Source organism: Coccinella septempunctata, chromosome 2 (assembly GCF_907165205.1).
Source record: "Coccinella septempunctata chromosome 2, icCocSept1.1, whole genome shotgun sequence".
In the NCBI taxonomy this organism is placed as follows: Eukaryota; Metazoa; Arthropoda; class Insecta; order Coleoptera; family Coccinellidae; genus Coccinella; species Coccinella septempunctata.
In genome coordinates this window covers 27,001,120-27,028,695 of record NC_058190.1, presented here as the reverse complement: position 1 = coordinate 27,028,695, position 27,576 = coordinate 27,001,120, and the positions used below count along the sequence as shown (strand labels likewise).

The 27,576-nt window shown below is 34.1% G+C and overlaps 2 protein-coding genes across 2 annotated transcripts; one reads left to right on the top strand and one right to left on the bottom strand.

Annotated features, from left to right (window-relative positions):
• The first annotated feature begins 3,860 nt into the window (after nucleotides 1–3,860).
• LOC123307599 lies at nucleotides 3,861–26,556 on the top strand. The gene is made up of 3 exons (XM_044889972.1): nucleotides 3,861–3,978; nucleotides 22,364–23,076; nucleotides 26,155–26,556. The coding sequence occupies exons 2-3, from the start codon at nucleotides 22,411–22,413 to the stop codon at nucleotides 26,275–26,277; spliced, it is 789 nt and encodes a 262-aa protein (XP_044745907.1). The 5' UTR covers nucleotides 3,861–3,978; nucleotides 22,364–22,410; the 3' UTR covers nucleotides 26,278–26,556.
• LOC123307600 lies at nucleotides 6,759–8,038 on the bottom strand. Its single transcript, XM_044889973.1, has 2 exons — nucleotides 7,417–8,038; nucleotides 6,759–6,934 (listed from the first exon to the last, which is right to left on the bottom strand). Exons 1-2 carry the CDS (start codon nucleotides 7,963–7,965, stop codon nucleotides 6,812–6,814), a joined length of 672 nt encoding a protein of 223 aa, XP_044745908.1. The 5' UTR covers nucleotides 7,966–8,038; the 3' UTR covers nucleotides 6,759–6,811.
• Nucleotides 26,557–27,576: the final 1,020 nt, after the last annotated feature.

Here is a 27,576-nt window from a genome sequence, read left to right as displayed (position 1 = left end):
TTTAGTGATCTATAGCTTACAGGCTATAGATACATCCGTATCTATTCACGATAAGTAGTTCAAAACTCACACTGTAAAGAAGATAGTTACAGGAACATTTCCAGAATTGCATTATTTACGAATCTGTCAACCGGACACAGACAGATCCATCGTATGCTACAGATTTGTAGTGTTTGCAACAGCCGAGAATTCTCTACAAAATTCTCGCAAGAAAATGGCAGAGATTATTTTGTATGAAACTGAACAGAGAATTCTACTGAAAGTGCGTATGCAACGGTATATAATTCACGGCGCATGAATTTTCGAGTAAATTCTCTAGAGAATTCTCGGCTGTTGCAAACGGGCTTATCAGATAAAAAGCAGAATACAACCATTAATCTGACACGCTCGAGCATGTACACCTGACATTTCTTTTTCACATCTTTGAGAACCTGCAGACGCTTTCCCCACCGCTGAAAGTACATCATGGAATCTTTTTTCTTTCTACCATCTAATCTTCGAAATCCACTAGGTCTCCAAGACGCTTGAGTTAATCCCGATTTAACATCGTTTTACAGAATCATTTTACAGACAATTCGGAAAAAAAACTAAAATTTGGTCCAATTATTTTTCAGGATTGTAATACATATTTGAGACTCAAGTAACGAGGGCCCGACTGAGATGGAGCGGCCACATTCTGAGGATGCAAGACACAAGACTCCCCAAAATAGCTCTATATGGCGAATTCACTGAGGGAGCCCGGAAACCAGGAGGCCAGTACAAGCGGTCCTAAAATCAGTTAATGCCAATCATAACTGGAAACAACTAGCATTAGACAGGTCACAGTGGAGGTCTTTGGTACACAGTTATAATGGAGACTCGAGAAGGATACAGCGGCGGCCAGATCTGGTTGGTTGGTGACTATCCATGCCCGGAGTGTGGTAGGATATGTAGGTCACGGTTGGGACTCTACAGTCACAGGAGAGCACACAGTCGCAATTAGCCCTGAAAAATTATAAGTCTGTTCGCACCTTTTTTTTCTTTTTCCTTTCTTTTTCTTTTCTTTTCGTTTTTTTTTTTTCCCTTTTTTCGTCTTTTTGTAGATTCATTCCCGGCAACGGGATACAGCAATGAATGAATGACATATTTTTTTTAATTTTCTCATTTTTCACTCAAAACAATGTATAAAAATCATTTTCAAATATGATTTTATATTGCCTTTCGATTTCATTGATTTCCGAGTACTACTTTCCCTACTTTCCAATATTGACCGGAGTAAAATGAAATCTAATGAGAGGTTGTAATGAAGCCATACGGAATAAATAGAATAATAATATAATTGTTATATCTGATTTTGTTCCGGCTGTTATTTTGAAGTGTTATATCGATAAACGTGTAGTTATTCATGCAACACTATTCAGTGGCAATCAAATGGTAGGTATTCATAGATCTATGTACAAAGTATAACTTTTTTTCCTTATGTATTTATCGAATATAATTCATGTCCAATGGAGTGTGTGTTACATTTTTCGTTCTCGATGTGTTTTCATCGGAATTATATGTATATTATCGTCTGATACATATATTATATACAGGACGATGAAAATATTTTATTAATGACTGAGTATTATACTGATTTCTTCGATGTCTATTATGTGAAAAAAACTTATTTTGAAGATTGAAATCTGATGGAGGTGGATCTCGGGTATTTTTCATATACTCAGCAGTCATATATGTAAAAATATTTTAGAGTGCAAATAGTAAGGCATTCATAACTCAGATGCGTCCACGATGATATTGTGTTATTTTGCTTCTTTATTTAAAGTGGAATGGAGAAATATGTGACATAAATCATTGAAAATTAAATTTTGTTTATTATTCATCTCTAGAAAACACTATGAAAATATACTGAAATGAAACCAAAACTTGCTTCAGGAGAGATATGTTAAACTACGTACGGTGATTTAGCGAAAATGCTTTCCACTCATACAGGGTGTTCTCAAAGGTGAGGCTTTTTCTGACAAGATAAGTCATGATGATACCATAAGTCGTTGTTATAAAATATTCAGGCTGAGTATTTCGAAACCAATGTTACCCGAAAATCTGAGAAATTTCCGCTCCGGATCTGAATTATGTACGTATTGAGAATAATGATATCTGCTTGCCTACTCAGGTACTTTGCAGCATTGCTGCAGTGCCACAGAATGTGACTGCCGCGTGGTAGTTGCGTATGACTTTAATTTATGGTGAATCCAAACAGGGTGCCAGTGCGGCGTGTCGGTTATTCAGTCACCCTATTTCTCGAAGAAAAGACGCCTGCTTGTTGGTTAAGGTAAGCGCACATACACCACCAATATCCAACATCATCTATTCTATTTACTGACAAAGCCACTCTCACAAGAAATGGAGTTGACAATTTCCACCATACTCTCAGAAAACCCTCACGCCTTGCCTCGCGCTATCAAAAGAACAGATTTTCAGCAAAGATTTTCTTCGAATGTCTGAATCGGACTTCTGTGTGGAACGCTCATTGGGCCATTTTTTTACCACCACTTATGTCCGGTAGTCCGGTGAAAACTAACTTTATTTTCTCCAGAATAATTTCATAACTTTAGAAGATGTTCCCCTCAATATTCGGCAGAGGTTGTAACAACTGGTAGAAACGTTCGAAATTATTTTAATAATAAATTCCCAAATAGGTGGCTAGGACGTAGTGGACCCATTTCTTGCCCTGCACATGCCCCGGATCTTAACCCCTGTAATTTTTTCCTTTGGGGTCATTTGAAAACATTAGTGGACATCGACGGTGAGATGGATAGTGCGAATGAACTAAGACGTCGCATTGAAAATGCTTGTGAAATTATTCGTGGGCGAACTGACGTGATAGTTGCTACATGTAACCATTAATATTATAAACTGCTCCACATGAGTTAGTGATATTGACTTAAATTGCAAAAAAATATAGTTAAAATAAGATTTTTGTGATGAAAATTCATAATATGATTTCAAGTTGTAAATTAATTTTAGCCTGTAGGTCTGCAGCGTATACAGGGTGGTTAAGAAAAATCGAGTAAAATAATAACAAAATTTTATTCCCAGAGAATTCAAGCATTTCAAGACTATCAATACAATCCACGGGCATCAATAACAGCTTGACATTGTCCATACCCTTATTCTTCGAGAATCTGAAAATCGTCCATATCTGGATTCATCAGTGAAAAGGACACTATACGCCATTGATCGTTCCAATTGATATTTTGCCTTGCCCATTCCAGTCTTTGACGCTTTTATGGTCACGTGTAAATGGAACTCCTCTTAATAGACGTCTAGAACCAACATTCACCTCTCTCAAACGTCGTCTGATGGTTTCGATGGAAACTTGGACCCCATCTGTATTTTGAAGAGTATTCCGCAGCATTTTATACGTAGATGTAGGGTTTCTTTCCGCCGAAACGTTGATGAAACGATCCTGAGCAGATGTTGTTTTTCGTCGCCCACCATGCCTTGCTCTTTCCAACACGAAACCTGTCTCCCTGAACCTATTTGAAACCTATTTCAAAGTCGAGATATCACACTTTGGCTAACTTGGAGCCTTTCCGCTACAACAACCTGAGTTAGGCCACCCTGTAGCATTCTGATAGCACTATTGGCCTCAGCGTTTGTTAATTTACGAATAATCGAAGCCGTTGATAAACTGACTTCATTTCAAAGAACATTCATGAAGCATATGCAAAGAACCAAACTTCAGAAAAAAGGCGACCAGATTGACGAAATGTCTCGTACTGATTTTTGTTGGATCGATTCAAGTTGTTATTGAGTTTTAAATAATTTTACAGCGATTTTGTCGAAGATTACTTACTTTTAAAAACGATTGAATACGATGTGGAGCAGTATATTCATTACTCGATTCATTATAACGCCGGGCAAGACTTTGTGCCCACCAAAAGAATGGTGATCACTTCGAACAATTTCTCTGAACAACTCGGAGCAATTTCATCGGTGAGTTTGTGAACTACCTTATTTGTTTCCGTATGCCTTTTCCTTGAGGTAATTTTCCTAACCCTATTTCTAACCGCGGTTTCAGAATTATACTTTTCAGGAACAATCACCTAATAAATGTTGAAAAAGAATATAAGTACAATTTGCTATAAATTCTAGTGCAGAGAAAACTCACTATAGAAAGAAGGTCCAGCACTTTATTTATTTGGTGGAAAACGTTCTGACTGAATCCAGATGGCATCGTGATTCATCACAGGTGATTTATCCTAATAGAGAGATACCTCGATCCAGAGTTGTATTTAGATATTGATTCCCAAGTCTTTTGCATTTTTTGTATATTGAAAATGAAAAATAAGGAGGTTCTCGGCAAGGGGTGAGGGTACTAAGTATCTACAACCATTCTCAACTATATTTAGGAATGAATAACGAGTTAGTGGGTCAATAAAATGGAAATTTTCTAGTTTCGAGTAAAATTAGAATATTTCTATTTTTTTTTTCTCTTTCTTGTGCTCTTCGAGAATCATATACGAATTCACCCCCCACTACCCCCAACTTGTGTGTCCGAAAAATTATGCTAAGTCGGATAAAATTGAGATATTTGATTTTTTTTCAGTGAATACATTCTCTTTGAGGTGCTCTTCAAGATCTATATAGCCCCTGATTTTGTCGGGCACGAATTCACCCCCTCTACCCTCAACTTTTGTTTCCGAAAAATTATGCTAAGTCGGGTAAAATTGACATATTTTAATTTTTTTTCAGTGAATATATTCTTTTTAACTTTTTACTATGCTCTTCAAAACCTAAACATCCGCTGATTTTGTCGGGCACAGCATAATTTATAGGAAACACAAGTTGGGGTGTATAGTGGGTGGTGAATTCGTTCCCGGCCATATAAGGTACTAGATGATTCTCGAAGAGCACAAAATATATTCACTGAAAAAATAATTAAAATATCTCAATTTTAACCGACTTAGCATAATTTTTCGGAAACACAAGTTGGGAGTAGTGGGAGGTGAATTCATGCCCGACAAAATCGGGGGCTATATAGATCTAGAAGAGCATCTCTAAGAGAATGTATTCACTGAAAAAAGTCAAATATCTCAATTTTATCCGACTTGGCATAATTTTTCAGACACACAAGTTGGGGGTAGTGGGGGGGTGAATTCATGCCCCACAAAATCAGGTACTAAATGATTCTCGAAGAGCACAAGTAGGAGAATATATTCACTTAAAAAAAAAATATAAATATTTCAATTTCACTGGAAACTAGAGAATTTCCATTTTATTGACCCACTAACTCGTTATTCATTCCTGAACATAGTTGAGAATGGTTGTAGATACTTAGTGCCCTCACCCCTTTCCGAGAACGTCATTAAATTTCGTTTTCATTTCCACTTTTCGATGTCAATCCCGTACCAGTCTTGATTACGTCGATGGATTTGACAATACCATGTTGTTTTGTATTTCATTATGACAGCGTTTGCATTTTAACTTAGGAGTGTATTTCTTCGCTCTTCAATCCAAGAAAGTGGAAATCAGATAACAAGATCCAATAGTGATTTCATGGGACTCCCAGAATTTTGCGGGGCGTGTCAAAATATCACTTTCGGAACTTTACGTAAATATCTTTTTGTTGCTGCCATCCCAAAAAAGAAACTTGGGGTATTATCAATTCATTAACTTGAAAGTGACAGTTCACACAAGCAGTACCGAATGTTTCTATTTTCGGGACGATTTCCACTTTCAGTTCGATTTTACATATGCATTTCGATGGATTTGACAATACCATGTTCTTTTGCATTTTATTGTTATAGCGCTTGCAGCCGTCCAAATATCTCGCAGCTCGCAGGAACCTCTAACATAATCATAAAAATAAAACTGATTGGGCTGTAGGGCCCAAAATTTCTAAATTGAGCTGTCCAGATGGTAATATGATTTTATCACAAAAAAGTTGAAACTTTGTTGGGAGTCGAACTCGTGACTTTGTGGTATTACCCTCACATCTTGAATGTAAATTGAATCTAATCGAAGGAAATGGATTTTCGTCACCAAGCAACCGCAATTCACAGAATTTGAAAGTGCATTCGACTTATCGTAACTTTGGTGAAGAAAATTCATATCCTTGGATTATTTTCAATTTACATTCCACAGTTGAGGGTAATACCACTAAGTCGCGAGTTCGACTCAGATCAAGGTTTCACAAAAATTATTCGAAAATTGTGTTCATTCAAAAAATGGAATTCAATTTGAAAAAAAACCGCGAACAGTGAAGGTTTTCCTCCATTTTGAAAATTTTTTTTCGGAGTTCTTCATCTCTTCTGAATTAGCACCCAAAAATACTCCGATGTGACCAGAAACCGTTACTTTGAGGTTTATACATAACTGAGCACACTCATTAGAATATTGGACTAATACGACGTTTAACACCCTATATTCGCTTATGTGTCGAAAACGGGGTATATGTCATAAAGCAAAAATGATTCTCCCAGTGTCATTTACCCACTATATTTGACTGACGCCCATTTTCACTCATAATCATGAATAATTTACATTAATACAAAGTTTCACGTGTTTCTTCGTGTGAAGATCGATCACTAGTTCAAAAATGACGTCACCTCCCGGACTTTAATATTTATTCAGAACTTGAGGATGAATAGAGAATCTTGAATATGTTTTTTAAATTTTATTTCACAAAAATATATAGAAGCATCTACATGATTGTACTATAAATTATCAACAAAGTAAAATTGTTAAATATAATAGCAGCAAATATATGCCTTACAGTGTTGAATAACGGCAGAAGAAGGAACATCTTAACCTGACATTGAAAAAATCAGGATAGAAAGGAAAGAATGATTGCTGCTATTCTGAAAAATACATAAAATAAAACAATTTCTTTCGTGTACATCGAGGCAGCTCTGTGAACGCGCAGAAACAGATTTCGTGTAGGCCGAACCTGAAAAATAAAAATACATATAAGAATGAATAAATTCATTACCATTATATAAGGTTTGAAATGTCCAATAATATTTGGTATGGAGTAATAATCGTAGCTCGATAAGATGGTACCAGTTTAAGTAGGCTTATTATCCACTATTACAATACTGGATAATAAAGATGTATCATCTGAAATATTGCCTGCTTATTGTAAAAGTGCGATGTTAAATGCGGCTATTGACAATGTATGTTGAAATGAAAAAATATATGAGGTGAAACTGATTGTGAAAGATATATGCTTAAAAATTTGTAGGTGTTCATTTTCCTGAGGGGGTGTTTACCCCCATTATTCCCCCCTCCTTAGCGACGCAATTGTAGGCAAATTGGTATTTTTCCCTTTCGTAGAGGATGAATATTTTCAGTTGCCCCTGCTCGAATTTGAACCTTCCGTTGTGTTAGACAAATTATCAGAATTAATAATTCAGTGAAAAAGGAACTTACCTCTGTTGGATCGTCTTGACTAACTTCCGTTATGAAATCAGCAGTCATTTGAGTAATTTCCTCTTTGCAGTCTACTGGATCATTCCAATCTACCTCATTCGTTGATTCAGCAGATTCCTCTGTCTCAAAATATTCAGTCATGTCATTTTCTGTTTCGTAAGACGTATAAATACCCATATCTGTATCAGAATTTTCTTGAGATTTGGCTTCTTCATCAAACTTCCCAACATCTTCATCAACATGTTGTTCCTCATTTGAATCAATCCCAGATTCACTTGTTGGTGTGGAGATTGATGTGACTCTATTGCTTGTGGTGATATATCCTGAGGATCCAGTCGATGTGACTGTTTCGCTGCTAATGAAATGGAACCCTGGATGAGGGCCCGAGCAGGAATAAATTCCAGATTTCACCAGTTTGAATTTTGTTTTCGCAATCTTCTTGTTTGGAACGTCCACAAAGCCATGTTTTTCTGCGAACTTCCTAGAATGTTCCTCCCAGAAACTTATTTTATTTTTTACATTGCCTTCCCTGAATGCATCATACTCCATGTATTTATTTCTTGCATTACTATCATTATATGGTTTCTTCTTTTCATTCCCGATAAATGTAGATGAAGCCAAAGGCCTTTCGTATGAGTCAAATGTTTGGTGAAGTCTGCTGTTATCCATTGTTTCAGTGGTCGTCTTACTCTTCACAATGTATTTAATGAACTTTTCTGAAAAAATGTTGAAACCTCAGATATAGTTAAAAATGATAGAGGAGAAAATTTTAAACATAACTTCTCGGTTATGAGGAAGAAATGCAGAATTTGTGACAGAAATTCAAGGGAACGTTTAATTACAATTAACGTTTCTGCAACTTTGTGTTAAGAAAATAAACATTGTAAATAACTAATAATCCCTCATTAGTCACCTATTTCAATTATATATCGAATGAATGGTTAATTAATTTTAATTATCAATGCAACCGTATTAGGTTGCTTTGTGGAAAACTGGCTGCCAAGCCAAGCCAAGCGCTGGTGCGAACTATTGTGCTAACTTCGGAGATACAGGGTTATGAATTTTGATGAAAAAGTGTGCTTTAGTTTTTGCTTCATTCAGGAAATTTGGTACACGTCTTCAATGCATCCAGACCAGATATAGGTGCAAAACAAACAATGTTATTTCCTTGCAGTGAAAAAAATTAGGTATATGCTTTAACTTCAGAAAATTAAAATATTGGCTTTCTTATTCGCATCTGAGCTAATTTGATCTTTTGATCTTATTTCGATCGAAGCATGATTTCGCTTGAAAGATTTACTTCATAAATAGTCCTAAATGACTGCTCTGTTGAAAAAGTTTTTTTGCAAGCTATTGTGTAGGTTCATTCACGAATGTTGATCAAGTCAGAAAAATAGTAGATAATTGATTTTAGATAAAAAGAAAGAAATATTTTAATTTATCAATTAATCAACACACTGAAATTCTGAATATTTGTAGGCAAAATGTTAAACGAAAGAATTTCTAGCAGTTTCGACATATCGTATGATATTCCCAAAATATGACCCAAGTTCGAGAATCTGTCAGCTTAGAGTTTTTCATGAATCACAATTTAGGTGTTCAGACAAAATGCATCTCATAAATGGTCGAAAGAGGAAGTTATGCTACAGTTTTTTTTCGTTCATTTCTCGTGATTTGAAAATTTCGCATTAATGCAACAATATAAAATAACTCTAGCGCTGAAAATTGCTAGTCCTAGCTCATGTATTTTGACGAGCTGAGTTCAAAGAAAGTGGTGTCATTTTCTTCAAACCATTGATTTCAAAATATCAATTTTCAGTCCCTTTTGTTTTGGAATTCAATGGTTCCCAGAAGTTGAAATTTCTGATTCAGTTCGTGAAAATAATTATAATAGAAGCGAAATATGTAAAAAATCGATTTCATTTGATGTATAGGTGGACAATGAAATACTATTCGACAGAGGCAATTTTTGAAACAATGAAATTCAGGGACAAGTTTTTAGGAAAATGCATACTCCTCTCGAAATATCATAAAATATAGATATTCCAAAAAATTGGAACTTCGAAGAACCTACATGAAACCCGAATCGGAAAAAATTTAACTGCAATAAATTTGACTCAGATACACAAAAATTTTGTGATATTCGATAGATAAATCAATAACTTGAAAATAGTTTACTCACCTTGATGGACTCAGTCAAATCACAGAATTGAAGTTGCACTTAAACACTCCTAAAGCTCTGAAATCTTATAGATACTGAAATGTTTTCAGAAGAAAAGTGGTTTAAATAATTTTTACCCCCTCTTCCGAAAATATCTTCTTGACCAATGGATCGGCAATTTCTTGGAATATGATAATGACTCCGGAGAACTATCTACCCCAATTATCGGGGTTGTAGGAAGGTTCAATACTTTAACAATAAGAAGCTTAAATATCCATAAATTAAGAAAGATGTGCATTGCTCACAGGTAGGTACTTTCTACATTCTACAGAATGGCAAAACAAAAACTTGACTATGAATGTTTGTCGAATACTAATAACCAACAGTTCTCTGATCAATTGATTTGCGGCACCATGCAATTACTTTTTGGAGATATGACAAATTTTATATTGAAATAAAAAATCAACTTGCAATATAAATTTCATCAGATATTGTAAGGTGTAGCTAATCAGCCTCATTATGCGCGGAATCTGTTATGTTCTTCCATTTGTGCAACAGTGAAAAGCCTCATAATTTTATTGTGGAAAAGTAGTTATACTCCATTCACTTTTATTTTAGCACTCGGTTGGTCATGGAAATTTGAAACATTCCACTCTGTATACAGAGTGAATGTTTCAAATTTCCATTAGGTACATTACATTTTCGTTCTATTTATACAGGCTGGTCCAGATCGTAACCAAGAAATTTTAACCACGTATTCTACATCAAAAATAAGCCCCAGTTTGTCATATAAACATATGTCTAGAAATGTTTCCTCTCCGAGATACGGGGTGTTGAAATTATAGAAAAAAAATGTTTTTTATTGTTAACTTTCACACTGCTTGAAATATTTTATGAAATTTGAGACATGGGTTTTGAGCGTCAAGGAGCACTTTTTGCATAATATCATTTATTTTCTATTCTTCCAGTGGCGTCCGTACTGCAGCGAGACTGAATATTTTCAGATGAAAAAATGATACGGCACCGGTTTTTCCGACAATAAAAATTACTATTTAAATCCTTATTCAATTTGGAGCAAATTCGGTCTCTTGACTATTTGCTGTACGAGGCACCGTTTCCGGTTAAAATAATAAAACACATTCTCATGCATGAAGAAATCGCCAAAATTTGATATAGCAAAAATATTCTTATTATTATTATGTACCTACCATATAAAATTTTGGAGATTTCTTCATGCATGAGAATGTGTTTTATTATTTTAACCGGAAACGGTGCCTCGTACAGCAAAAACTCAGGAGACCGAATTTGCTCCAAATTAAATAAGGATTCAAATAGTAATTTTAATTGTCGGAAAAACCAGTGGCGTATCATTTTTTCATCTGAAAATATAGCACTTCCTGAAACCCTGTGTTCTCTCCTTTTCGATCACTTTCGGCATTTTTGTAATAGATATTAATTGTGGCAACTGCGTTATGACATCAACGACATTTAATGAATGCCAACCTCACTTGAGAAAATTCATGGCAAACCGAGTGCTTAAATGAAAGTGTATGGAGTATAGTTAATGCGTGCTTGTCAAAAATTTAGAATAAAGGAATTTTTCATTTATTTTATTTCACTCCCAATCTATGGAACAAAATCAATTAAAAAAATTGAAATAACCGATTTGCTCCTGCATAAATTTCTTCACTAACTTGTCAATAGCAAATCAAGTAAAAAAAATTGTTGCCTGACAATGAACTGAAAAAAAGAACTTTGAAATTATGTATAATTATATTGAATAGTAACGTTTCGTAGTCTACATATCATAATAATCCCAGATTGTATTTCAATCGATATATATGGCATATTATGGAAAAACGATTATCGGATTGTAGGTACATTTAATATTAAGTACCTATTTCATTCTACAACTCAACATAAAATTCTAGGTTGATAATTTTCTAATTGATTTTTATACAGTTTCTGAATCAAACGTCACACCACGATAGAGTAGACCACATCACATACTATCGAATGACATCAAAATTAGTTCAGCGAAAATGTACGGTTTACAAAATGATTAGAATTTTATGAAAATACCAAAAATTGTAGATTTTTGAACTATTTTTTTCAATCACATGCAAGGACAATTTCTGATTATTTCATTCGATATAAAAATGCTAACAACACTAGAAGAATGTACCCATACCTCTACCCAAGGCATACCTTAGCTCTGACACAAAATAGCGTCAGATATATGTGTATGAAACTCCATAATGCACTACCTAGAGAGTTTAGCCATATCAACGAGAGAACCCGTTTCAAGAAAGAAATACTTCAGTTTCTGATCATATGCGAACCATATAATATGAATGAATTTTATACGACTACTCTAAAAATTATAATAATCCTCAAAGTAAGACCTAATATTCATGATATTTCTTTGACATTTTTTCCAATTCACATTTTACTATGAATAATATGTGATATATCTATCTATCTATCTTTATTCTTGATATGCACCTGTCTTTTGTTCAGATGTTGGTGCAACCTATCATTACAAATGATTCAAAATCAGTATAAAGTATCATAGATAGTTTTTACTGTTCAATGATGACGTTGATATTCAAGTCGAAAATGTGTGATATATCCAATAATGAAATAGTAAAATACCGATTACTGCCTCTTTCGTATAATGGAAATTATGATTTTTATAATATTTTCAGAGCCTAAATAACTCAAGCAGATAACACATATTTATTTGAACTTTATGATTTTCTATCTTCATATGTTTCAAATGAGAAATTGTTGTCTGAATTTTGTTTCGATTGTATCTTCAAAATTCAACTTCAAGGAATTTGCGATACTTTAGATCTTCTAGATGTTCTTACAAGTTCATTGACATTGACCCTGTGAAAAATGCTTCGAATCCATCGGTTAAAATCAATATAAAATATATAATAACTTTCATCTACTTGATGGTACATTAAACACGCAATTATTTCAATTAAATGTAAGAACCCCCTCCTCAACCTAACTCCATTTCACCACTTCACCACCCCACCTAACAGCTACCAATCCAGACCACGCCTTCCCTGTCACAACTGCCAAATTGATATTGACAGTCCACTTCGGAAGTGTCACTTCAGGTGTGAATACGCCTATTATAAGGTGACGTCCGTCATTGTGACGGACAGTCCGTCAATCGTTCAAGAAGTCCGTCAGAATCTTGAATTCAATTCAGTATTTTTCTCAAGAATATTCGAGATGGATAATAAAAAAAGAAAGTGCAAATTTACGGAAGATCTTACAAAAGAATTTCCATTCCTTAAAAAAACAAAAGTTGATTCTGAAGTCCAATGTAAGTGTTTTTGTCAATTGGCACTGCATTTGGAGAAAGAAGAGATATTGTACGGCATGTTCCAAGTTACAAACATGAAAAAAAATGGTTAATGCAGCAGCGTTTTTCCCCCTGATCAAATATTTCAGACATTCAAATTTTGAGAATGAAGAAGCTTCTCTAGCAATTCCCGAAGCCCTAATCTAATTCCACAGTGTAATGCACAACCATTGTATTAATATTATTATATTCTCGTTTTTGTGTTGTTATAAACTTATATTATATTATTTTTCTGTTTACAATAAATTATTATTTTTTAAAACCATACGCGTATACACCATAGCATATGCAGGGCGAGTCTTTGACTCGTACAAATATTTTACATTAGATTCTTGAGGTCAAAAGAAAAACTTTTTTCCCTTACCACTTTTTCCGAATCGGCTCGTTTAAAAGAAACAGGTTGTTGTAAAACATAAAAAATGTTATTTTTATAGTTCTCTCAAACGGTTTTAGCGAACGAAATGAATTTCGAAATATAGTTTTCGAGTAATTTGACGGTCAAAAATGAAACATATGAATGAAATTCGAAAAATTTGGTACTTTTACCAAATGGAACTCTTTTTAAAAGATCCACAGAATGATGTGTAGTATCACAGACAAGTTATTCTGAAGGTGATTTTGTTTTACCAGGAGGGCACTGCTCATTATGAATTCTAAAATGGCTATATCTTTTTATCAGGGCTGAATCGTAAAAAAAGGCACAAAAAAAAAAGTGTTTCCTTTTACCTCAAGAGTCTACTGTTAAAATATTTTTACGATTCAAAGACTCGCACTGCATATATGTATAAATATATACACATTCACCAGGTCCGTCCATCATTGAACTGGTGATAATCTGGTCAGCTTAGCCTATTATATTAATATAATTCCAATGTAATTATGTTATTTTTTATTATTTTTCAACAATGTGAGTAGTATCTGACTGGCTCAGTGAGATAGTGAGGAAAATCTTTCCATGGTTAAGAATTCACAAAAAATTAAAAATGACGTAAACCTACAATGGGCACGATTTTTAGGTTGCCAAATAGGATTTACTTCTCCGATTGTTCGCGATTTTATAATATAAAAAGTTCTGTTAACAATTTCCACAAATATTAATTTTGTTGCTTTTACTTTCTGGATGATAATATACAATATATTCACAGAAAAAAAAATTGTATCATTTTAATAAAACGCTGGTGGAAATCGAATGAATGAGAGTACACAAAGAAATGATCGCTAAACTATTGAACATTCACGATTTTTACGAAACATGAATACCCCAAAAGTTTATAAATGGCCGAATGCACAGTTTCATCAAAGAAGGATTGAAGAATAAAAACTTAAACCATTTTTTCATAGAAATTCTATGCTTGAACGTGGCTTAAGTATTTTATCGCAGTTGAATGAAACGAACATTCGGGCTAACGTAATTTTGATTTCTTCAAATTCACATCGCTATGAGCCCTCTGATTCCAGAACAATAATGACCAAAACGGTCTGGTTTTAATGGGTTTTCACTATTTTTATGCTTTTTCAGATCACCTTCTTGGCCTACTTAGTTATAAGAAGAAATATGGGACAAATGCAACACAAAAATCCTAATAAATCGAAAAAAGCTGAATTAATAACTCAAGTATGGCGAACAACTTGGTTAGCGGAATTTCAAACATTCAAATTTAGCAGGGCTCATTTTGTCCCTTGAAGCTCGGGGACGACATAAAACCTTTGAAAAGATGTCGTTCAAAACATGCGGTATTGAACAAACTCAACAGAATCACAAACGTTTAGTAATTTGAGAGTTTCTGAAAATTTTGTTTGAACAGTAAGCTTAAGAACATTGAAAACAGTCAGGATAAGAACGCTTGTCAAAATGTTTAAAAAATCTTTTCACATTTCGAATAAAATGATTCTGTTAAAATATCATATTTTTTTCGTGAAAGTACATAAATAACATTCGTGAGATGTCTGGATTGAATTTTCTTTAAAGGGTTCTCTCCATCTTCAAAGCTGGTGTAGCTTCCGATTTATTCAGGTTCGTTTGAAATCTGCATATTTATCTTCAGATTCTTCGTCATCATACAGATATGATTTTCACTATTTTCAGTATGAAATGGATGACGTATTTTATTCACGTCTTTAAGTTCTCCACTTCTTTACTTATATTCTCGTAGAGTCGTTCTGTTATGTTTCAGCATTGAAACAAATTTGGACTCGTGACAAGTAGAGCATAAATTCCTACATTTTATGCCATGCTTGCATCATGATTCATTGAACTTTCTCGAACAAAATGTGAAGTTATTTCAAATTTAAAGATGGTGATGACTAGCGAGTAGCATGTACATAAGGTACAGCACAAAATAAAGACTACACGTTAGCTGATGTAATGTCCAATTTAGATGATATGGACAAGAAATACAATGCACTTTTCATAAAGTACAACGAGCAAATCGAAATTATTAACCCTCAACTGCTATCGTCATTTCATATAACGATTCTTATATGGTGGGGTAAATTCTGACCCCAAAACTTTTAACTATGTCTACCCATGAAAATTGTCTATATTTGATAGTTTTTTGTTTATTGAGTGAAGTTCAAAGTCTGCTGAAGTGAAATAAACATTTATTCGTCAAATAATTTGAACATTTCGCAAAAAAAAACAACGGTTATTCAAATAATAATAAAAAAATTGCTGCAATGTAAGGCTTCATTTACAGCTATCCTCTACAACATTATTGATTTCTTTGGTGAAAACTATTGCTGGTGTTCAGCTTATGAGGAGTAAGATTAGTACTGAAAAGTAAAAAAATTGCATTATATTGCATTAAAAAAAAACTGCCGCCTACCTTTTGGGGATCAAAATTTCGGATGCTCTAAAATACCATGTCACTCTTGTTACGTATTGCACTCAATGCAATACGTTTTTTGTGTTGAGTGTTCTTTACAGACACTTCTTTGGCAGGTGCAGCATACACTTGTGCATTTTCTATCGAGTTTTCGGGGACAAATGTAGCATCTCTGACGTTTCCGCGACTGATTTGGACGTTTTGACTGATGACTTTCCTCATCTTTTCCTAAGCAATAATTGATGATGAATCGCAGATCTCTCGATAAGTTTGGAAGTGTGCTCCTATATTTGAGGTGCTCTTCAATCAATTCTTTTCCAAGATGTTTTATGAAATCAGCACGAGCTACTTTTTCGTGTGGATTGGCTCCTTTGTGTAAAATGTGACTATTGACTGTAGCAATATCCATCATGGCAAACCATATAGCTAACGGCCAACGACGGCATCGTCTTTCTGTCCTATAAAGTGCACATTTTTGGTCGAGAGCATCGACACCTCCCTTGGTTGCATTGTAGAATAGAATCATTTCGGGTTTTCCAGATTCATCATCTAGGCTGCTGTCATGGTTTTGGACCACTTGAAATTATTTTTTCCATAAAAGTAATTTGTATTTCGACTATGTGTCTCAATATTGTCTTCGGATTCTGTCTCAGAAATATTCGAATCAGTATCATGAATGCTATGTTGACTTTCTGCGTCGCTCATACTGTCATCCTCATGAAAAATTTCTTCATCACTATGAAAATCCGTATCCAATTCGCTCAAATAAGACATGACCTGCTCAGCTTTCATTAGTTTTCCTTCTACCACTATACTATCTGAATTTGCCATCTTCAATTATGAAGAAGTAATTTTTCAATAAATCAAGAAGCGCGAAATTTTTCGCTTGAGTACTGTGGTGGGGTACAAACTGACCCCAAGACAATCAGATCGCGAAAACTAGTGCAGTCGAGAATAAGATGCATTCACTATCTGCACAGGCACAGTGAGTACTGAGAATACCTAGAGGCGGAAGAATCTACAGCGATGCGTTCATACGATTATACACGATTAATGACGAGTGGGGTCAAATTTGACCCCAACGATAGCAGTTGAGGGTTAAATCTCTTCAGTCAGAAGTAGCTGAAATAGAGAAGATACTCAATGAACGAGAACAAAAAGATTTAGAGAATAAATCTCATAGTTCACGGCGTACCCAAGGAGAATATTAAAAATGTTCAAGATATCGTCGAGAACCTGATAACAAAACTAGAAGTGGAAATTCAGGGAAAAGTTCTGAGCGCTTAGAGAGTTGGAAAAATTACGGGAAAAGTGGTACCGATCAGAATTAGTATGGAAAACAAGTCAGATATAAGATAAATATGATTAAAAGCTGTAATGAAACTAAACTTACGGCTACTGTGGAAAAACATACTTCAAAAAAATACAAACGTTACAAATTAAATTCATTAAAATGTTATTTAATTATTATATAATAGATTAACAAATACTACACAACTTTACGCTGATTTGCACATATCGAATTTAAAGGAGTATTAGAATTAGAACAATGTGAACTAATTTTTAAAATCACAAATAAAATGCAAAACTGCAATACAGAGTATAAATTTACGAAAGATGTTCAAAGTTATGAAACAAGAACACATCAAAACTTATATCAGACAAAAGTGAAAAGCCAAAAAGGGTTGAATAACCCAATAGCACAAGCTTCGAAAGTATATAACCAATTACCTACTTCCATAAAATCTGTGAGTTCAATTAGTAAATTTTCTGATCAAAACAGAGAATACTTAGAGTTGATGGAATGTAAATTGTCCGCTTGTTCAATAGAATGTTAAGTTCGCTTCTTTGAAATTTTGTCTTGATGTGGAACTGCGATTCCATCAAACATCAAGTGTGTATGTATACGCAATAAGATTTAATTTGCTAACAAAGGCACTGTTTAATTTAAATGGAATTTTGTATTTACTGTCCTCGATACCAGTTTAGGGTACTGTTTAGGGGATTGTGAATGTAAATTTTTTTGTGCTTGTATATGTCATTCAATAAATCATTTCAGAAAAAAATCCCTTAAAACCAGCACCTATCTCTGTTCCGAAACTCCCACCGAGTTATCTTCATTAATATGAATTCACTTATAATTTATACTAAATTTTCCGACCAAATACACCACATGCAGCTAAGAATTTGTTTTCTCTCATTCTGTTAGGCCCTGGTCTATTTTCAAACCCCTTCAGTATTAATTTTTTCAGAAACAAAAAGGTCTAGATGAAGGGTGCCATCTTGAATTGTAGCATTGAGTGCTTTCAATTATTTTTTGCAATGATATATGTGACCAAAATGGATCACCCAACAATACATCACCCTCAATATTTGAAAATCAATAAAAACATTTTAAACCTGGAAGAAGAAAAGTAAGCGGTACCTGAGACGCTAATCAAACGACCAGAGAATTGTCTTTATTATTATTCGCTAAACTTTCAACAGGTCGAGTTTTTGTTTGGCCATTCTGTACACAGTCATTACATGTATAGTCAATTCGAATCTTTCTTAGTTTATGGGTATTTTATCTATCTATTAAACCATCCTGAAACCCCGGTAATTGAGGTAGATATAGTTCTGCGAAGTCACATTCAAAGAAGGTACCCATCCATTGAACAAGAAGAAGAAGAAAAAAGGGGTGGTTATTACTTATTTAAACTGTTTTTCTTGTGGAAGCGCTTCAGTATCTAGAAGATTTCGAAGCTGTAGGAGTGTAAGTGCAATTTCAACTTAGTGATTTGACCAAGTCGATCGAGGTGAGTAAATTATTTTTCAAGTTATTGCTATAAATCAATATTAGCAAATGTTTGTGTATTCAAGTCCAATTTGTAGCAATTCGAAGTTTTTTTCTATTTTGGGTTTCAAGTCATAAGATTCTTCGAACTCACAATTTTTTTATTATTTATTTTACGATGTTTGAGAGGAGCATGCATTTTTCTAGAAACTTCTGTCCCAACTTCATTTTTATGAATAGCATCTGTCAAATTTTATTTTGTGCCGCCTTTACTTTAGTGGAAGCCGATTTTTTCATATTATTGTGTTTTTATTGTACCTATATATGTATTAATATACTTCATTCAAATTTATTTTAGCAGTCGGTTGGCCATGAAATAATTTTCTCAAGTTTTTGTAACTAGAACGAAGTAAGGTTGGCACTCATGAAATGTCGTTAACGTCATAACGCCGTTGCTACAACTTATATCAATTTTTATTACGAAAATGCCGAAAGTGACTGAAAAAAGAGACAGGGTTTCAGAAAGTGCTATTTGGAATTCAGGTCCGCTCATTCAAATAGTTATACCCTGATATTCTAAAATCCACAATACGTCAGACGGTAGCGAACATATTCAATGTAAGAATTTATATAATGTTTCATCTGAATCTAAACCACATACATTTCAGCTGAATATTTCCACAATCAGAATGATTGTGAATGAGGAGGATGACAAAGAATTTCCTTCCATTGGGAGACCCAAAAAAGTGGTGGCATTCGAGAATTTTATGTTTGAGTGAATTTTCGTTTTCTACAGGATTTTCGATGAATGTCATCGTAGAATAAGTTCCCCAAAATGAATTTTTCTATTTTTCATTTGACTTGTCCTATACAATGTAAATATCTTAAGGTACCAATAAATATCTAATTAATGTATTATCATTACATCAAAGTATTAAGATGAATAGCCACGAATACGCGCAAGTTGCCCTGTTACTTGTTTATTCATGTGAAATTTTTGTTCAAAGGTGGAGTTCTTAACTTGAAACTTCCTTCAATTCCTTTTACTTATATTGATGCAAGCAAGATAATTTTTGTTGAAGAATTTAACATTCTTGTAATTATCTCTTAATTCCTTCGGGAGATACCCATTCCCAACCACTGCATCATATGCATTTCATCATCGTGTTAATATTTTTGAAATCTACAAATGATGTAAGCCAAAGAAGATAACGAACATTAACTCTCCTCAAGCTAGTGCATATTATGATATTATACTGATCTTTCGTATTTTACATGCGAATACCTGGATTTGGAATGCCTTCAATCAGTTTGTATAAACTTCAATTATGTTCGTCACATATTTTCCGAACAGATTCGACATTGTGATAAAATACGTAATAACAGAAACTTTTACGTAGAACGGGCAACATAGCGTTGATTTAAAACCCAAAAATGTTTTGACAAGCTTCATAACCCCACATTTTCATACTATACAGAGTGAAATGTGTCAAATTTCCATGGCCAACCGACTGCTAAAATAAAAGTGAATGAAGTATACATATATGTATTTTGACGAGCGAGTAACTGAAAATTAAAATTTCATTCAAAGTGACTCTATTTCAAAATAGCAAAAATTTAAACCACTTTTATTGAACTCGGTTCTTTAAAATACTAAAGCACTAATAGCACGTAACTTAGCCCTAACAGATAGTCTCAATAACTCTCGCTTTCACACTGAATATGTTAACATTGAGTATTAACATTGAGCATTAACATTGAGTATTAACTTTAATACTCAATGATTTCAATCAAATCTAACGCAGGCAGCAATGGTTCATCGTTGCATTCCGAATGAAATAGCCCCCTTTCAAAAACTGGGTGTGACAGTGGGTTCTGGGGGTCAAAAGAAGCACTTTTCTCCTTCACATTTTTGTACGATTCGGCCTAGATAAAAAGATATCGCCATTTAATGTTTTCATAATGAGCTGTGCCACTCCTGAGAAAAAAATCACTTTTAGAATAAAAGTACCCAATTTTGGAAACCAGCGCATTATACGAGAAAATAATGAAAATATGAAGAATACGAAACGTTCAAATATTCATTAGATAGCGTCCAACTTAGTTTCAAGAGTTAGGTTCTTTGAATTTTTGGTATTTTTATGGTACGTAATGGATATAATGAGAAAACTGAAAGACGCGGGTGATATTTTGTGTTCCGAAATTCATTTCATTATGACCACCGTTTGGGAGATAACATTTTTCATGGTTTTCCAACATACTGCATCTTTTAAACCGATCCGATGCAGAAAAATAATAATGGTGTTTTTTTTTGACCTTTAGAATCTCCTTTCAAAATATTCGTCAAAGGCTCACCTTGTATAAATCCAATGAGTAACTAATGAGCATAGATATAGTGAATGGACTGAGTATTCTTTATTCAGCTGTATAGAGTAAATATGGCGAAAAAATGGGAAAGAATTTTCATTGGATCACACTCACGTCTAAGTCGACAGAAGAGAGACAAATATTGGCCGCTTTATAGCTTTTTCTTATGCGACAGAGTAGACACTTTCACACGGTTAATGCTCAGTACATTTTCCATGTCTATGTCCCAGTACCAGAAACGTCAATTATAATTTACTGTTACATTAAATTCTGAACCTCTATCCTCCATAACGGCTTTTGAAGATCTTTCCTGCAACTGAGGTTGAAGCTCATTTCAAGCATGGCAGCTTTTATACCATCGGGTTTTATCCGTACGATTTAATTCTTCTTTTTCGATATTACCAGTATTGACATCAAAGATATTTCTTAAATGTGAAGTTACTGATGATTGGGTCGATAAGAGACGTTTAAATATTTTGATTCGCTAAATATTTGCAATGACCTCGGAATTCGACAGCGACATATGCACGGATAAAACCTGATGAATAATTTTTCATCCGGTTGTTTTCCGGTAAAAACCCGTGTATTGAAAGGAGCCTGAGACTTCTTTCTCGAGGTCATTGCAATTGGCGAACTCGAATATCTAAACGCCGCCTATCGGCCAAATCATTAACCTCGGGTTTAAGTAATATCGGAAAGGAAAAAGAACTAGACCGTACGGATAAAACCCAATGTTATGTCTCTTTGGTTATGTAAGCTGCCTTGACCATCCATATCCCAACGAGGATTTATGTGCCGGACGGCTATAAGCGCCGCCGAAAGCATCATCCGGTTGTTTTCCGGTGAGAAAGTGAACCGGAATACGTGTGACAGATCCCATGTAATCAATGTAACTAGAAACATCGGGTAAAACTCCGATGGTGTGAAAAGAGTCTAACTTGGCAACTGCATAGTAGGGTTGATGAAAAAAAGACACATTTATTTTTTCAATTCCTTGAGGAACAGTCCCTCACCTGATGCTCGATTTTGATGAATATCATATCACAGAAGTTCATCGAAAAAATTTCATTAAAAATTTCGTAATTCAACATCTACGGTACGGGATCAAGAATGCACCCTCTTTGCGATGTATCAATATACTTTTTTTATTATTTAACTGTAGCATATAGTCGTTTCAGTACAACGGCAATGATGCCATCATTGAACAACCTATAAGGGTACAATATTTTTTATACCAGATGTCGAAATATAGGGAATAATGAATTGAATGCATGAGTTGACAGAATGCCATGGTTCTTTTCCGAAAAGAATCATGGACGCCAAAGATTCAGGATTATCTATCAATCTACATTATTCTTATTATCGAAGAGTTGTTGAAATTTGCTCCTGTCTCATTTCTTATTCTAACTATCTCTAAGTTTTTAAAAAAATTCCAGATTATTTCATTAAATTCGTTGTGAAGAAAAAGAAGACAGCTATAACAATGAATATCAGCAGACAACAAACCTTCGACTCTCACGGTAAGCCTTTGGCTTCATCCACATTCATCGCGAATGAAAAGGAGGAACCATATGATAAAAGGAATCCAAGAAATAAACACATGGAGTATGATGCATTCAGGGAAGGCAATGTAAAAGATAAAATAAGTTTCTGGGAGGAACATTCTAGGAAATTCGCAGAAAAACATGGTTTTGTGGATATTCCAAAGAAGAAGATTGTGAAAACAAAATTCAAACTGGTGAAATCGGGAATTTATTCCTGCTCAGGCCCTCATCCAGGGTTTCATTTTATAAGCAGCGAAACTATAACATCGACTGGATACTCAGACTTTATCAGCACAAGCAATCGAATCACATCAATGTCCACACCAACCAGTGAATCTGGGATCGAATCAAATGAAGAACAACATGTTGATGAAGATGTTGGGAAATTTGAAAAGGCCATATCTCAAACAAAATCTTTTAGAGATATAGGCGTTAATACGTCCTACCAAAAACAACAAATTGTGAATAATTATGAAGAGACCGAGGAATCTAGAGAATCGACGAATGAGGTGTTGGATTGGAATAAATTAGTTGCCTTCAAAGAAGAAATTTTCCAAATGAATGCTGATTTTATGGCAGAAGTCAGTCGAGAAGAGCTAAGAGAGGTAAGTTCCATTTTTATTGAATTATTAATTCTGATAGTCTCTGTAACGCAATGGAAGGTTCAAAATTGTGTGGACGATTTTCCAGGGGCAATTGAAATTATTCATTATCTTCGAAGCAGTTCTAGAACATAGCAATTATTCTAACACTTTTTCTCGCGTAGAGTTAGCCGTAAATGAATTTGGAATTGATCTATCGTCTTCGAGAAACCGTCAGCAAAATTCATGTTTTAGAAAAGGATATGCATTGATATTTCTAATTCAATACTTTGACTACCCCAAATATAAACGAAGGAGTAGAAGGTTCACGTAGTTACTTCAATTTCAATCCTGACTTACATGTCGGTATTTTGGCGTTAAATTTGACAAAGGCATCACGTGTTCGGGGTATAGAAATACAGGATTTAATACAAACTTGAATACAGGGTGTAACTAAATAAATGATTCCTAATCGAAAAAAGATAAGATCTTTCATATAAAGAAATTTCATTCGAGCATCCCTTGTTAAGATACAGCCCCTGGGGTACATAAAATTTGTATAACAATTTTCTTCACAAGTACTAAAAATGTAACAAATCGAAAAACAGAACAACAACATACAATAAGTATTATTTCAATTTCAAAAATTTACACACTGACACCGTCATACCATCGCTAATAGCGACCTACCTGATAAATTAGTTTCGTATTTTCGCATTTATGACGATATATCTCTGTAGTTTTTAATTTTTTGTTGTGAACTGGTTTATACTGGGCAAAAAACCCAGTTTTCCACCCCTTATATATATAGTATATATATAGTGAGAAGGGGTTACAGTTCACTGCGACCTTAAGGTCTATTGTGCCCCCTAACAGAGCTGTTTTCATCGCGCCCTTTACAGCTCGCCTTCCAGATCCAGAGATCTGATGAAATCCAATATCTGGGACGGCTTCAACGAGGATAATTCCCCACTCCTACAAGTTTCTCGTCCAAAGCACTCTTTTCTTTGGCTTACAATGGCAAAGCATTCCGTAACCAGGTGAATAGGAGTTTCCTCCTCCTCCCCACAGAATCTACACTCGTCTGTGTCCGACAAACCCATTCTCAACAGATGCTTCTTTAGGCGACAATGTCCTGTGAGAAAGCCAGTGAGTAGGTGTAGTTGGTTCTTACTGAGATCCAGATATTTTTTGGATCTAGCAGTTTCAAAGTTCCGAAGGAACTTTTTGGAGTGATCCATTCCTGGGAGATTCCGCCAGAGTTTTTCCCTTTCGGCTTTCTCCTTCTCCATAAACTCCTTCTTGTAGTTTCCACCCCTTACAATCATGGGGTAAACCAAATAAATTATTGGCTAAGTGTCTTTTTGGTAGTAGAAAACATCAGGTTTATTTCAATTTTGTAACTTTTTTAGTGCATGTGAAAAAAATGTTATACAAATTTTATGTACCGCCTTAAAGGGGCTGCATCTTAACAAGGGATGCTCCAATGAAATTTCTGTATATGAAAGATCCTATCTTTTTTTAGATGAGGAATCACCTCCGTAAATGTTTCACTCTTATTTAGTTACACCCTGTATAATGATTCCTTCAGAATATAAAAAATCGAAGAATAATTCCCAAGTAATCGTAAAATGATTCATAAAATATTCTAGAATAATTCTTTTCTAGAAATATTTTACATTGCATTTCCATTACTACCTGAAAAACTTAATTACAACGGAAGCCAATAACATTTTCAAAAATCACAAAGCTCAATCGTATCAAGTGTTATAAATCTCCTAAGTTGTTCCTGTCCTCAAAGATCATCGTCGAATAATCTCGAAATATATTTAATTATTGAAATGAAACAGGCTATCGGAAATAAATTTTTAAATGGTAAACAAATAATAAGACAAAAAGTTAGATTGCATATATATTTTAGGGATTGCGTTTTCCACCCCTTACAATCATGGGGTAAACCAAATAAATTACTGGCTAAGTGTCTTTTTGGTAGTAGAAAACATCAGGTTAATTTCAATTTTGTTACTTTTTTAGTGCTTGTGAGAAAAAATGTTATACTCACAAATTCTATGTACCGTCTTAAAGGGGCTGTATTTTAACAAGGGATGCTCCAATGAAATTTCTTTATATGAAAGATCCTATCTTTTTTTAGATGAGGAATCACCTCCGTAAATGTTTCACTCTTATTTATTTACACCCTGTATAATGATTCCTTCAGAATATAAAAAATCGAAAAATAGTTCCCAAGTAATCGTAAAATGATTCATAGAATTTTCTAGAATAATTTTTTTCTAGAAATATTTTACATTGCATTTCCACTACTACCTGAAAAACTTAATTACAACGGAAGCCAATAACATTTTCGAAAATCACAAAACTTAATCGTATCAAGTGTTATAAATCTCCTAAGTTGTTCCTGTCCTCAAAGATCATCGTTGAATAATCTCGAAATATAATTAGTTATTTCAAACACAACTATCACACGATGACTGAGTTCCACTGCGTCTGATACCTAGTCCTTTTGGGATAGAATAAGCCAAAATGATGGAAAAAGCCGAATGAATCCCACACAGCGATTTTCCTTATTCAAAAATAATTTCTGATTTATATAAGAAGGGGTTGACTTTGTATGATATTTATAGTTATTTCCAACCCATAATTTTTTGTTCGTAACAGCACGAGTAACAGCATATTCCGTACAAAAAAAATTGGGACTTGCAATTGAAAAAAAAATGCTTGGTAACTAGGAATGATTGAGAAATGAGAATAATGGAAAAATTATCGCCAAAAAGTACCAAACCCTTTTTGATATTCCCGAAAGGGGAGAAAATAAATCCATCATTCCATAATCGGGACGCTCGCTCACAGTATAATGAATTTATGGAGTTTTTACTCTAGCACAAGAATATATTTTAATGAATTTTTTTCAAGCTCGATTGATTCAATATAATGATTTCAGTAATTTTTTTAATATCTTATTCATATAATGACGCTTAACCAATCAGAAAGAAGAAGGGAATTGAGCTTAATTTTCTCCAAATATCGAAACTTATTCAGTAGTAGAGTTAATAAATGTATTCTTATACTTATTTTTTTTTTCAGGTTCAGCCTACACGAAATCTGCTTTCCAGCATTAACAGAACTGTCACTAGGTACACCAAGGAAATTGTTGTGTTTTATGTATTTTTCAGAATAGCGACAATCATTTTTTTCTTTTTTTGCTAATTTTTTCAGTTTATTTTGTTCATTTAGATTTTGCTTCTTCTGCTGTTATTCAAAATTGTCAAGCATATCTAAATTTTGGCAACGTATATATTGTTTTAGTACAATATGCAATTGCAAATACAATAAAAAATTACCAAAAATCCTAAAAAGTGTACTTAACGAAATTTTTTCGATCTTTATAGATTATTATTATTTTATCATTGTAGTACTATTGTATGAATTTATTTTGTAATTATTCATAGTACTTTCATGTATGTACATGCGTTTATTTATTTTTGATGAAATATAATTTGAATAACGTACACCGATTCTTAATTCATCCTCAAGTCCTCAAAAAATATTATGTATTTCGCCCATAAATAGTATTTGCATCATCAGACGAACTTCATTCTCCTATATACAAGAACAGTAAGGAAAAAACCACACCCAATTAGGTATTCATTGTTTATTGACACATGCATACAAAGGTAACGTCCAGTTTCATAATCAAATTTAACGTCACTTTAAGCTTAAAGCTTCCTTTAATGTCATTTTTAGTAGGGTTAAAGGAAGCTTTGAAATTAATGCGACTTTAGGTTTGATTATGAAACCGGCCGTAAGTATGCAAATATAAATGAGTATTTGTAATCTAGACTACACAATCTGTCAACAGAAAAGTAAGAAAGGCACAGTCAAATAATAATACGAGTTAATCCCAACATACATACACAAAAAAATCAAGATAGGAACTCTTCCAGGATGTATATTGTTCGCCGCAGTAGCAGCTTCTTCAAGTGTTTACTGAACTTTGATTCATTGAAACCTTTTATATTTTTTAGCTTAGATAAGGTTTCAACGATACACAGGTTGTTTTCAATGGTGAGACTTTTTTTTACATAAGGTAGAACTCGTCAAAATAAATCGTTTAACCAAAAATTGTCTATATAAAATATCCAAGATGGCTGAGATACAACCCCTAGAAGTTCGACGAAATTTCATTGAATTTCAAGGACGGGAGTGTGGAAGGTGACTCCGGCATCGCAAAAACGAAACAAAACAAATGCCTGGACAATAAATGGTTCAGTACCAAATTCATCGGATTAGATGCATCAGGTCACTTTTGAGAGAATCAGAATTATTGTATGGTGCAATTTAGGGTAAAAAAAAATGTAGAAAATCGAGGCAGTTTCTTGAAAATGCTTATGTTAGTTATGTTGAAAAAGTGCTATGATGTTTCCCCATTTCATCTAATTTTTATGACGATTGTTGGAATGTCCGAACAAGAGGATTGTGATGCCCATTGTGGAAAAATTCATGAAT

Coding starts and splice junctions, on each gene's coding strand:
- LOC123307600 (XM_044889973.1), bottom strand. CDS start 7,965: ATGGAGTATGATGCATTCAGGGAAGGCAATGTAAAAAATAAAATAAGT. Junction 6,935..7,416: donor GTCAAGACGATCCAACAGAG/GTAAGTTCCTTT, acceptor TTTATTTTTCAG/GTTCGGCCTACACGAAATCT.
- LOC123307599 (XM_044889972.1), top strand. CDS start 22,411: ATGAATATCAGCAGACAACAAACCTTCGACTCTCACGGTAAGCCTTTG. Junction 23,077..26,154: donor GTCGAGAAGAGCTAAGAGAG/GTAAGTTCCATT, acceptor TTTTTTTTTCAG/GTTCAGCCTACACGAAATCT.